The following is a 13,710-nucleotide window of genomic DNA, read 5'->3' as shown; positions in this document are numbered from 1 at the left end:
TATAATGCTGTCTTTATTTTCGGGTTAAGTACTAAAAGGTAAGACTTAGTTTTATTAGAAAGCAATTGCCGTGAAGTAACTATATAGAAGAACAGGGAGAATACACATTCCTATCGAGTGTCCTGAAAATAAACAGATCCCAAGTTAACAGTGTGAAAAACTACGGCTCTGTCGACTGAGCATAAGAAGTATGGTAAGTCAGTGGAGTGATAGAGGCCCGTAATTCCGATTATTTAACAAATATGATTATTCCCAATATCCAGGTGGATGTCACGAATGCAATGATTAAATACAAGCTTACATTACGTGTTGCAAGAAGTACATGTCCTCTGCCGTCAATTACATTTTCTTATCTATGGAAAGTTATTATTATTGCTTAGTTATGCTATCATTGTATGAAATTTTTTGATATTCTGATGTTTGCTCAAGTTATCGTCCGGAAACTAAAATTTATGAAACTCTTATTTGTAGTAACAGTGACCTTTGTAGTTGACTTTTTTTTACCCCAAATTCATTCCCAAGCTGTATTTTCTCATATGCTACTATTGTCTGAAGTATGATTAAAATCTATCAATTCGTTCTCAAGGTATATTCTGGAAACCAAATCCGGACAGACAGTAGAATAGACGGAGACAAAGACTTTAGTCCCCTACAGGTTCACCGGTAGGGGACCAATAATGTTAAAAACAAAAACAAATCCCGAATCATTTGAGAAGGACATTATTTGCAGTGAAATAGATATTATGATTTGATTAATGTTACCTGATCATTTTGAATCTGAACACTGAATGTGGTCTGGGACATGCCATTTGAGAACACAAATGATCCAGATGTTGGTGTAAAGTCAGTGCCGGGAGAAGCAGTTACTGGATTGGTTGACCAGTTTACTGTCACTGAGGTGCTAGTTCCCCCGGTTCTTGAGACTTGAAGAGTGACGCTTCCAGCACTTTCACTGACAGAGTAGGTTGAAACGACGAATTGTACCGTGCTTGGTTCTGGGCAAAAATAATAATATCATTTCATGTTAAATATATGTTGTCTTGTCATTAGCATAAAAGATTGTTTCGAATTGTTAGGAAGGTGAAGACAAACCATACACAATTAAATTTGTGTATAAACCAAATTGATTCAATATTTTTAATTTTATGGAAAACAAAACCATACATACCAGTACATGTCCCTTGGAACAGAACAAATCCCGTGTTACAGACACACTGGTTTCTAGATTTGTCGCATTCGGCATTTTGTCCACATGGTCCACCGCATGGTACTATGGAATAATATGTTATTATGAGTTAACGACTATAATTAAATCGCATTGTATATCTTCTTTTACATAAAAGAGTCGTATTTTCACTTGTTTCTTTCGAATTCGCAACATAGGTAATTACATGTAAGTCGACAAAATAAACTTTTATTAGATGAGAAATGTTTTAAATACTTATGCTTACTGGCAATATAGAAGGGTAAGTGTATAATATACTTACCGACGCATGCTCTATTGTAAAAATAGTATCCTGTGTCACATACACATTTGTTGATGCTCTTGTCACAGTTCGAGTTGGGTCCACATGGTCCCCCGCATGGAACTGATATATTAGACAAAGATATTATTAAGCAATACACATTGGTGCATTGCATGCATAATGGACATCATCGCATGGACTGGACGCATTTTTACAAGTTGCGGAAATATTTGGAAAAAATCGATATACATTATGTATTATTTCTAACTTAAACACAGGACGAATCCAAACATAATGTTACCATGCAACTGTTCATGAGGACATTATTAAACCTGTTTCAGTGAAAGCATATTGATAGCGCGATAGATGGTTTCATATGTGTATTGTGTAGAATCATAAACTCAATCGGACCTTTCTAAGATATTACGATAATATTACGAAATTAAGCCGATATGATCCGTCCTGATTATACTATGGTATACCACCTCTCTTTCACACGGCTAATAAATTTCGCAATTTCAATTTCAAAATGCTTTTGTATAAATCAAGTTTCGCGGATTTAAAATCGCATCAAGATATCTTTTAATTTAATTGTACCAGAATTACAGAAGAAATAAGTTTGCGGAGATAAACTTTCTCGAACTCACCTAATTTGATTGCTAAAATCGCCCGCGAAAGAATGTTGGTTACGTACAGTGTCCTGTTCTAAATAATGTTTTGAAATGAATAGAGTGTGTAATACTCACGGACACACGATCCCTTGAAGACATAGTATCCAGGTTTACATACGCACTTGTTAATGTTACTATCACAATAGGCATTGTTTCCGCATGGTCCTCCGCATGGCACTGTAAATAGAAGCAAGTGGTATCAATTTAAATCACCAATCAAAATAATCTACTCAAACGCCACTTTAACTAAACTAAATAAATAAAAGAGATAAATTACGCCTATTTCTGAGGTAAAAGAACGTAGCTGTACCATTGTGCTAATCTATGAAGTAAAATATGGATGTGATAACCACTGATGTAAACCTAATGGACATAGCCTGGGTGAAATACACCATTTCTTTCAAAAATGTTAACGAAATAACGTCGCAGTACTCTTTATGAAATGGTAGCTGAAACTTTTGCTAATTATTGAATTTTATTTAACTTTGAGTATGTTTGACGAAAGGGTTGATAGAACTCACAAACACATCCTCCTCCGTAGACTACGTATCCCTTTTTACAAACACACTTGTTAATGCTTTCATCACAATAGGCATTGTTTCCGCACGCTCCTCCGCATGGCACTACAATGGAATAGATGTATGTCTGAATGATCATGTGGAACTGCAAAATAACGTTGGTTAAGTTCATCAGGTTTAAACATACCTGAATTACTTGTTTATGACAAATGGCTGATATCACACATGCCTTTGATGGTTAATATGATGGAAAGAAACTTGACAATGAATAGAATTGCATCCCCGGTGAGTGAAAATATTTTCAAAATGATTGTTATTTTTACAACAAAAATATTATGAAGTTACAATTACAAAATCGTAGACAAACCATCGGTCATCGATAATGCTAAGAATTAAGTGAAATTTGTGGCACATTAAGATTGTGGTTATGAAAGTAGAAACGCTCACCAACACAAGCTCCGCCAAATCTAATGTATCCTTTGTTGCATTCACATTGGTTTGTTCTCGTATTACATTCAGAATTTGGTGGACAATGACCTCCACAGGGCACTGTGTAAATGAATGTTTTATTGTTTTATAAATGCACCATATTTGAAACTTGTTTGTTTGTTTGATTAATTAACGTCCTATTAACAGCCAGGGTCATGTAAGGACGGCCTCCCATGTATGCGGTGTGTTGCGTGAATGTGTGCGAGGTGTACATTTTGGAAGACTGTGGTATATTCGTGTTGTGTCATCTTGTATAGTGGAACTCAACCAAAGGCCAAAAGTGAGGTGATGTCAAGGGAGACGATAGGAAGAAAAAAGTAAGTTAAGATGAAAGAAAAGAGAAGATCCTAAATTTAGTCGTTTTTTACTATAATGTAATAACAATATTAATGCCTTACCTGCAGGGCTCCATATTTAATATATATATATATTGAAGCAAACAAGTAATAAAATTCAAATTGATAATGAACCATGACTGATTCATAATGATACAATCAAGGTAAATACAAATTACATCCAGCTTATGAACATGAACCGATATAGCTTAAACTATTAAAGTAATTGAAAACATCAGCAAAATATGCATGTACAATGTAATTAAAAATGAAAATGCTTAACTTTAAAAGTTTGTAATTGAAGGAAATTACTTACAGACACATGCGCCATTAAATACAATGTATCCTGATTCGCAAACACACTTGTTAGATTTAGAATCACAGCGTTCATTGGGTCCGCAGGGTCCTCCACAAGGACCTATTATATAACATATACTTCGATATAAAACGATAAATACAAATTAAATTTCGATAGAGAATAAATATTGGTCTATTATATTCAGACCATTGAGCATAATGGGATACCTTCTCTACAATATGGAATTACACACAAATATATTGATATTCCTTTTTTACTTACGTGTACATTCGCCCCTGAATATAATGTATCCAGAAAGACATACGCATTTGTTTGATTGAGCATCACATCGCTCATTTGGTCCACATGGTCCTCCACAAGGTGCTGCAAGAAAAGCAATAAGAAGATTGTTGTCAAGACGGGTATTTCACAAAGATATTTGATAGATATTAACATTCTTTCTGTTTAATTTATATCGTCAATTTTCTTCATAGCTAGTTTTTAAATTGAGTCTATAAAGATCTTGTGGCGACAAACAATAAGATTTGATAGCATTATTTTCGATTATATTTTTTCCTGATCGGTCATATTACGTACGAGTGCATTTTCCGCGGATACTGAGGAAACCTGTATCACATTCACAATTTTGTGTAACCATATTACAATGGGCGTTCTCTCCACAAGGTCCACCACATGGCTCTGTTAAATTTAAAAAGGAATATTGATATAATGGAACATAGTCAATATGACTCCGATCATATAACTAAAATAAAGAAAAATTACATATGCATGATGTTCACTTGTACATGCAAATGCTTGCTTGGTAACTTAAAAGTATGTTGCCAATGAGTTAAGATGTCAAATTAAATTGTCTATTCTAGAATTTCGTTTCGATTAAGACTGAAATGTTTTGCAAAATGATACTAAACATATTTTACCATCATTGTCGTTAATGGTGACGGTCACTCTGAGTAATGATCCACGTCGACCTCCTGAGCTGACTGACGTTAAATCCACGAAGAAGGACTCTGTATTCTCATGGTCCTATATAACGAAAAAAAAATAGGTTATAATTGAGTTACTGTCTTTCTGCATGTATAGCGTAAGAAACATGCCTTCTGCTTCACTAAAAGGCAATTAAATTTGGAATATTGTATTTTCTCTTTCCTTTTCTGGCTTCCCTCTTCCTAAACTTTCATTGACACCGCCTCACTTTTGGTCTTGAGTTGAGGGCTCGCCCCTGTCGATTTAGTATTTTTCTTCAGTTACAGTAGTTACTTACTTTACACCATTACCACCATTGAAAAATTTGAGCTTTTAATTTTACTTCAAGTTAAAATATGAAAAAATATTCAATTGCATCCCGAACAAATTCCGCAGTACGATATCCTATATGGAATGACGTACTGATTGCGCATGCAACAAAGACAAAATAAAGTATTTTATATTATTTTTGTGTTAATCAGACATATATATATATATATAAATGATTTAACACCAATTATTGTTCAAATGATAATATCATTTATACTCTGTCGGCGATGGAGCATCTTTAAATGACACAGTCTGTTAATATGACGTTAAACGTAACCAGGCCACCCATTAAACTTACCAGTCCTATCACGGTCAATTAACCATGAAAGTCCGTGAACCTGATGTGGTATCCATGTGTCCTTGTTTCAGGCATATGTATAATAGTGGAGACCACCGTCTATCTCATTACACAGATACCTTCGTGTGGTATCTTATTATTTACAATGACAACCATATGAAGAACTGTCCTTGTTTGCTACGATGTTGTAACAGGAGAATATATAATGGCAAAACCGGGATTCGAACCTGGGACTCTGGACGAATGCTTTATCGCTGAGCTACTGGTCACCGATGATCAACGCAGTCTATCCTGTTACCTTCCTTTTGCAATAGAGCTTTCTTTTCCTTGTTTGCTACACGCTTAAATACTACTCTAGCTAACCTCTAGTTTGTCTCGACATAAGAACAGAATCCACTTGATACGTTATAGTGTCAAAGAGAGGATAGAAACTTTTACGTGAATGAAATGGGTAACAACATACAAAAAGTTATAGCTTCCTTATTAAGATAAGTATCATGTATAGGTCTGACTTGAGTTTTCACTTATGAACAAACATAATGGAACTTACCCTATCGTTAACGATTTTGATGTTGAATTTTTCGATTTGCTCGCCAGTTTTAAATGTGACACTTCCTTGGCCGTTACTATAGTCTCCTGGAGAGGAAGCTGATCCATCTTTTGCCTCATAGAACACTTGGTAGGTTCCATCTGTTCCCTGGGATCTTTTAATTTCAATAGTAACTGAACCGTCACTTTCTGAAACGCTGTAGGTTGGTCGTACAAACTCGAACACACTTGGAACTGCAAAATACCGACGGAACATATGCTTGATAAGAATTTAATTGGCAAATGGAAAATTATCAATAATTTTTAGTCAATCAGTTGTTTATAAAAGGTCTTTTGTAAAATTGATATATTCACAGCCAACTTACGGTAACAGTTTTTCAATGGTTCGCCAATGTATCCCTGTTTGCACTTGCAGGTGTTGGTGTTGGTGTCACAGTAGGCATTGTCTTTACATTTTCCTCCACACGGAACTAAATATATAAATCACGTACCATTTTATTCAATCGGCATGTACTCTTCAACCACAAAAGTTTCTCTTACATGGTCATTATAAAATTTCCACAATTTTTATACATATTAATTGTATAATATAACATCGAAAAAGCAAGGCATTTAAATATTTTGAAATGGGATATACATTTAAGTAGTAAATTTATGACTTACGTTCACATCCTTTCAGTGGATTTCCGACATATCCTTCATTACACTCGCATTCGTTGTTGTTATTGCAGAAAGCGTTCTTCTTACATTTATTATCACATGGCTCTGTAAAATAAACAACATTTAGTATAATTAAATTTCATGATGTCACAATAAAGAAAAGCCAGTCTGAATAATGTTCACGGTGAAATTGTAGTTATAAATTTAACATTAATGGTTACTACAACACGTATCTTTTAATGAACATGTTTGCGTACTTACTGGCACATCTGACCTTCGGATCACCAACCAATCCCTTCTTGCATGTACACTGGTTTGTGTCAGAATCACAATAAGCACCGTTACCGCATGGTCCTCCACAAGGACCTATTGTAATCAAAGCTCATTAATTGTTACGTTACACAGAATATAGGTTAAGTAATATAATAGTTTTTCTGCTTTAACATGAAAACACAATTTTAGATGTTGTGATCATGTTTTCGTGTTAGTCTTGAAACGATCCTGTTTAAAATGATTATAAAACTAAATTCCAATCAACTTTATACTGGTTGCTTATTCAATAAAGCCAAAAAATACAGGCTTACAATTAATAATCTACATGAACTTCATCATCACTTCGATGATACTATCAATATGTTTTCAAAGACGAAATATTTGTCTTCGCTAAGATGGTTTTTATTTAGTAGATAGCGTACCTTTGATTTACAGATTAATACCTATCACAAATTTAATGGTGACTATGAGATTTACGATCATAAATGCTTGAATCTTTCGTAAATGGAATATTTTTAACCAAACTTACGTTCACAGCCGACTAATGGGTTTCCAACGTATCCTTTGTTACAGTAGCACTTGTCATCTTTCTTGTTACAGAAGGCGTTTGCTCTACATAGGTTGTTGCAAGGTACTGAAAATATGTTCATACCATATAATAACGACATGAACTGTGGCAGTATTAAATCAAATGTACCAATATGTTTTATCTTAAACGACAATTAGCTTATTAAATATGATAAAAATCTGAAATCGGTGTGTTTTGAAAAAGCAAACATGGTGATATTTTTCTTTGGAGCTAAATATTCTTTCGTAATAATATGATATTCTTTTTGGTAAGAAAATGAAAAATAACATGTCGTTTATCTACATTATTGACATATACTTACGAGCACATTTTATGTATCCGTCTCCGACATATCCGTCTTTACAATAACACTTATTGCCCCTTTCTCTACAATAGGCGTTTGCCACACATTTTCCTCCACATGGAACTACAAAATATTGACAAAATAGTATTCATAAGGTGGCCGAAATCAGTATGTATAAAAACAAGACTCATCGCGTAGATAATTACAACGTACCATCACATCCCTCCTTGTAAGGATTGCCGATGAATCCCTTTTTGCAGTAACATTTGTTGTCAGTAGGACTGCAATACGAGTTCTGCTTACATTTATCGTCACAAGGTCCTACAAGAAAATTATATTCAGACACATGTAATCGCTTTTAATAAGACATTGTAAAACAGAAATCGATTAATGACGAATTCCTAATACAAAACCTGACTTACTTTTGCAGCCCTTTGTTGGATCTCCGATATATCCAGCGTTACATACACACTGGTTGTCCGATTCTCTACAGTAAGCATTGTCTTTACCATTTTCCTCCACATGGTTCTAAAGGTCAATATTAAGTCAAAATTAATATCAATAACAGATACAATACATGAACAATTATTGACAACTCTACCGTATTTTGTATCATTTTTGTGTGTAGATGGAAACATATTCAATCATTATAATCAAATGTTGCATGTAACGAGCAATTTCATTGGCCTAAAATATAACAATACCAGGCCATTAAGGTTGAAAGACAATGACGTGCTTAACGTTCCATCTAATTGGCTGATGAAACGATATATATATAGAATTAGTTTTCTATGTGGTAGAAATATAACACACAATTCTGAGTGTACTGTCTCCATTAACAGATTAGTAGTTGGTTTAATGTCCACTCACATTGTTGTAGAATATCTTCCTAAAATATATTTTGGTTAGTAATTAGCATAATTTCCACTCCTGTTATAATATGCATGAAATTGACAAAACTATATTTGAAATAATTACTTTTCGCTCCTAAGTTGTGTTCTAACTATCGCAATTATCTAATCTCTTCTGAATGCTTCTGAGGAGTGCATTAATGAACCCCACGTGTCGTTATGATGTTAACTACATTCATATCAGAATTTATAGTTTCCAGATAGAAACGAATGAGGACATTTTAGGGTAAACTTCCAACTGACCATTATTAAACGTACAAGAGCTACAAATGTACTCAAACTCCATCTTTTATATTGGCGTAAAAGAGAAAGGTCAATCCGTATATACGATACATGTCTGAACACTTACTGTCATCATTAATGATGGTCACAGTGATAGTGCTAGGGGAGCCAACAGACGATCCGGTACTCGGATTGGACAATGTGACAGAAAAGGTCTCGTCAGGTTCAGCTCTCTGAAATATTTTAAATGTTATGGTTTCCATGTCATGTAATTTATGATTCAGTACCTCTCATTGAAATCACTTTTATGCAATCACATTGGAATTCCATAATATGAGAAATATGATATACGAGTGGATCTTGAAAACATATCTTGTGGCTGCAAGTTATTACTGTACACAGCAAAACCACATTAGAGACTACTGATTGGACAGTAATAAACGACATGATGTTAATTGCTAAATAAAATAATATATCTTGTATGTTTTTACTCTAGAAGACATGGAGTAATACCTCATCGTTGACGATTTGGATGGTGATGTATTCCACAGTATCTCCATTAGGGAAGGTCACAGTGCCTGGGGTGTTTACGTAATCATCTGGACTGTTGGCTGAGCCCGCATTAATGGTGTAGGAAACAGTGACGGATCCGAATTTTTCCCTGTGTCCTGACCACTTTAATTTTTATCGACCCGCTGCTTTCTTTTACTGAATCGGTACTTTGAGCGAAAGCGACCACACTTGGTTCTGTAATAAATCAATTATTATTGCATTAAGCAACGTGAAGTATGAATTAACGACCTTTCAGAGTATTTTTCATATTTAGTTTCTGTTTGTAACTGACGTATTTTAACTATCACATTTTTCATTATTGAAGTGGAATATTGGATTAACTTTGATAAATTGTTCAATCAGTTCCGTTCGTGACCATATTTCGAAAAACAACAACGTAAAGAACCGCTAATAACATTTATCCTTTACATGGAAAGAACAATTATAAACGAAAATAAGACGAGTCTGCTGTTTAAAGGAATGCTAACATCAAACTATAAAACATCAAGACACATTTTAGATAATAGGATATACTGACCATAACATCTGTCTTTAGCATCTCCTATCAGACCATCATTACAGCGACATTCATTGGCGGTGGTGTCACAGTAAGCGCCCGAGCCACATTTACCACCACAGGGCACTGAAGATTGACATTATATTATTAGTTATATAGTCAGTTACTGACCCCCTATAAAGGCACAGATGGTCAGTAAGATGTATAGGGGGCGAGGGGGTAGCCGACCATCGAGGACCATTTATTTGATTCATTAATTCTTTGTTTCCTATTTGTTTGGTCACGAATCTGAAATCAAACTTAAATCATGCTGGCAGATGATAACAAACAATCGCCACTTTAAAAATGACCTATGCTACATATTTATTTATATATTTCTTTCCAGAATTTTCAAATATCTACTGTATAAAGTACCTATAAAGTGATAAGGGGTCACCACGTGACGACTCTCCGCCAATCATTTGGAGACATTTCGCTCCGAGGTGCGATAATAAAGTTAAGAAGACGTTATACAAAAATGTACGGGACAGTTGTCAATTCCGATATAAAAGTAACTGTCGAATGGCAAACATTATCACAATGTGTGTCTTATATTTATAATACGTTTTAATTTGTAACAAAATGATTAAAGACTTTCACTTACCTTCGCATCCTTTGTACGGGTCACCGATGAAGCCGTTCTTACAGTAGCATTCAAATGTCTCCACGTTACAGAGTGCGTTACTTCCGCACTTATCCCAGCATGGCTCTGATTGAAGAACGAACTATATTACTGTTCAATGTAAGATATAATGTAATGTTACGCTTAGGACTACAGTTCTACTTAATACTTCCTTATCATTTACATCTCTACACATTGAGAACAAAATATTTTTCGTAAGGATACAGGCAATTCGGCATTTTATAAAAAATATGGCAAGACGCATCAATACTCGGTGAAGAAACTATCCCCACTGTACAATCCACTCCTTCAGGTAAGGTATCATACAGTTGAATTTATTAGGTATATATTCTTTATTTACCCCAAATTAAATAATGCCTAACAGCATTTATTCAAGTTCGAGAAAAACAAAACTTACTGACGCATGGATGTGTGCTTTTTCCTTTATAATTTTCTTTACAGACACATCGTCCGTTGATGAGGTCAGCATTTTCACAGCAATGGGTTTTGTCTCCTCCGGAACCGCCAACGTGTCCGTAATCGACAGCGCCACCGCCATAATGGGCATCAACATGGACTCCACCATAGGGCTGTCCAACGTGGCCATATGTAGGTTGTTCAACGTGGCCATATGAAGGTTGTTCAACGTGGCCATATGAAGGTTGTTCAACGTGGCCATATGAAGAATCAACATGACCACCAACAGGTTGAACGTGGTCTCCACCATGACTGCCTCCGCCATATGAACCTCCGCCGCCACCGTAATCATTTGATCCGTCTGTATAAAAGCAACAAGAGGCCCATTATAAATATAATAATGACAATAACTGTGCAATTAAATTAGAGTCGAATCAAGCTGATTTTCAAACTCGTCCGAGATCTTTCCAATGATAGTCCACATACAAAGTTTCATCAAGCTCGTTTTATATTTTGCACAAGTTATCGTGTTCACAAGGTACTATAAAAATTATTAGTGCAAAGGGCAATAACTCCGTAAGTTAACGTTGAATCACGCAGATTTTCAATCTGGTTCCTCTTTCGAGATTTTTCCAATTTCAGTCTACAAACACAAATTTATAGAGCTCCGTTGATATTTACTCAAGTATCTCGTTCACAAAGTCCAAAACTAATTATTAGTCGAATCAAGCTGATTTTCGCAAACGTCCGATATCCTTCCAGTTTAGCCACAAACAAAGATTCATTAAACTAGGTTTATATTTATTCAAGTTATCGCGTTCACAAGGAAATGTTAATTCACGATGGACGACGACAAACAAAAGACTATCGCAAGAGGTGACCATGACTTATGGTCAGGTGTCCTAAAATGGTATGTCTGTTATATCACACATTCCATGTATGCTAAAACATCGTATTGAAATATTTCTGTCTTCCACAGATAAGAATGTATGGTGAAAATTGTATGTATGACGTTTGGTCGACTAATACTATGTAAACAATATGTACGTTTTGGACCATATTTATGATACTTTGTGAACTTTCAGTTTTAAGTTCGATTGATGAGCTGCGAATATGGTAAAACTATCTCCATCGACGACACAATAATTACGGATTTAGAGACATGTACTACAGAATCATTTTCAAATAAGCATATTGAACGTGAATAACAAGCTGATAAAGCACAAAGAGAAAATTATGGCATTGTGTGAAACATCTATAGAACGCGAAATATTACTGAAGCAAAAGTCGAACTAAACCCAATGAAAGAGAACCTCTTGTGAAGTATCATCAATGAACTAAATTCGTGATAAAACCTCTGTATCTACTTAATATTGTTGTAATTGAAACATCTACTTATTTTGTGCAATACTATTAAGGGAAATACTCGTTAGCAAGGCTTATAGCGCGCGCAAAACCTAAATTAAGATCAAGGCTAAACTACATTTGTATTTGAATTATAAACGGCATAGGGTGACATTAAATACATTTAACTGGTAAAATTTAGAGCATTCAGGACAATTAAGGTCACTGATGTAATTTGATCAGGTCGATGAGTTTATGCCAAGTCAATTCTGATAATAAAATTTGATCTACTTAATGATGATGTTTGTCGGTATCAAGAAAATTGGAAATAATACATATACTGTAATATACTGTAAGATATGGGGTTTTTTTATCTACAGAGTCCTTCACCAAATTAGTATTTTTGAAAACAATTAATTAAAATCGTGAAAGATTTCGGCAATATAAACAATACCATGTATGCAGTTATTTTTTTCAAAACAAGGTTTTAAAACTTTTTTTATCAAATATGAGAAAACTTGATCTATATGAATGATTTACAAATTAAGTACAAAAGCAAAGATATCTGCAGAACTGACCTGAAAATATCCGAAATGAAATTCACCTAAAATGTACAGGTAATGAGGTAGTGATAGTACTTACATGATGTGGCGATCAACAAGCACACCAAAAGGCCGAGGCCTTGTGATATTTGAAGGATGGCCATGTCTGATAAACTTTGGAGCCAACTCGATTTTTAGATGGAGAGTCTCTCTTTTTATACAAGAATCACAAATTGCTCTGGCCAATCGTGGAACACGGCTAGCGACATGTGGCATAGGATGGTACAAGAATTTGTCCTCGTCAGCTGTTTAGGTATGACGTCCATCGACTAAATAAAACGATTAGTTCACTAAATTCTAACTTTGCTGCAGGAAAATTTACAAATGACCTTACAATATACCGAACATATCCAATCGGCTTAATTTGCCTTGAAGTGGGCCAGATGGAGTAATCTGTGTCGTGGTAATACGCCTGAGATGAATAATACAATCTGCAACTGAATTAACCGATACTCACTGAAACCGTTTTGTTTAGTAAACAGAACTCAAGACGATTTGGTTTTGATTTGAGACCACCATAGAAATGCGTTAAGAAAATACACGTCAGCAGTTTTCTGTCCTAATAATAATAAAGCTATATTTTAAAAGAAATCATTTGGTTTCATATCAAGAGCATTTCTGGATGTATAATACCAAAAACTGCGAATATCGAATAAATTGAAATGATTTCCTAGATTTGAAAGTTTCCTCGGAGCGTTTTTAAAGAAAATTGACAACAATTACATCAGAAAATCTCAGAAA

General features: G+C 34.7%; 1 protein-coding gene across 1 annotated transcript in view; it reads right to left on the bottom strand.

The window, feature by feature from the left end:
• LOC138316476 (multiple epidermal growth factor-like domains protein 6) overlaps positions 1-13,073 on the bottom strand; it is a 29,560-nt gene extending 16,487 nt beyond the window's left edge. The window contains exons 1-21 of the mRNA XM_069258169.1: positions 13,010-13,073; positions 11,025-11,384; positions 10,589-10,693; positions 9,967-10,071; positions 9,390-9,487; positions 8,936-9,109; positions 8,166-8,271; positions 7,957-8,064; positions 7,762-7,866; positions 7,401-7,505; positions 6,860-6,964; positions 6,602-6,703; positions 6,304-6,408; positions 4,375-4,476; positions 4,103-4,161; positions 3,796-3,897; positions 3,103-3,204; positions 2,659-2,800; positions 2,213-2,314; positions 1,488-1,589; positions 1,169-1,270 (exon numbers count right to left, since the gene is read on the bottom strand). Coding sequence (XP_069114270.1) covers positions 1,169-1,270; positions 1,488-1,589; positions 2,213-2,314; positions 2,659-2,800; positions 3,103-3,204; positions 3,796-3,897; positions 4,103-4,161; positions 4,375-4,476; positions 6,304-6,408; positions 6,602-6,703; positions 6,860-6,964; positions 7,401-7,505; positions 7,762-7,866; positions 7,957-8,064; positions 8,166-8,271; positions 8,936-9,109; positions 9,390-9,487; positions 9,967-10,071; positions 10,589-10,693; positions 11,025-11,384; positions 13,010-13,073 — 2,455 coding nt within the window. The remainder of the gene's footprint in view (positions 1-1,168; positions 1,271-1,487; positions 1,590-2,212; positions 2,315-2,658; positions 2,801-3,102; positions 3,205-3,795; positions 3,898-4,102; positions 4,162-4,374; positions 4,477-6,303; positions 6,409-6,601; positions 6,704-6,859; positions 6,965-7,400; positions 7,506-7,761; positions 7,867-7,956; positions 8,065-8,165; positions 8,272-8,935; positions 9,110-9,389; positions 9,488-9,966; positions 10,072-10,588; positions 10,694-11,024; positions 11,385-13,009) is intronic.
• Positions 13,074-13,710: the final 637 nt, after the last annotated feature.

Source organism: Argopecten irradians, chromosome 2 (assembly GCF_041381155.1).
Source record: "Argopecten irradians isolate NY chromosome 2, Ai_NY, whole genome shotgun sequence".
NCBI lineage: Eukaryota > Metazoa > Mollusca > Bivalvia > Pectinida > Pectinidae > Argopecten > Argopecten irradians.
This window is presented reverse-complemented; position numbering and strand designations above follow the sequence as displayed.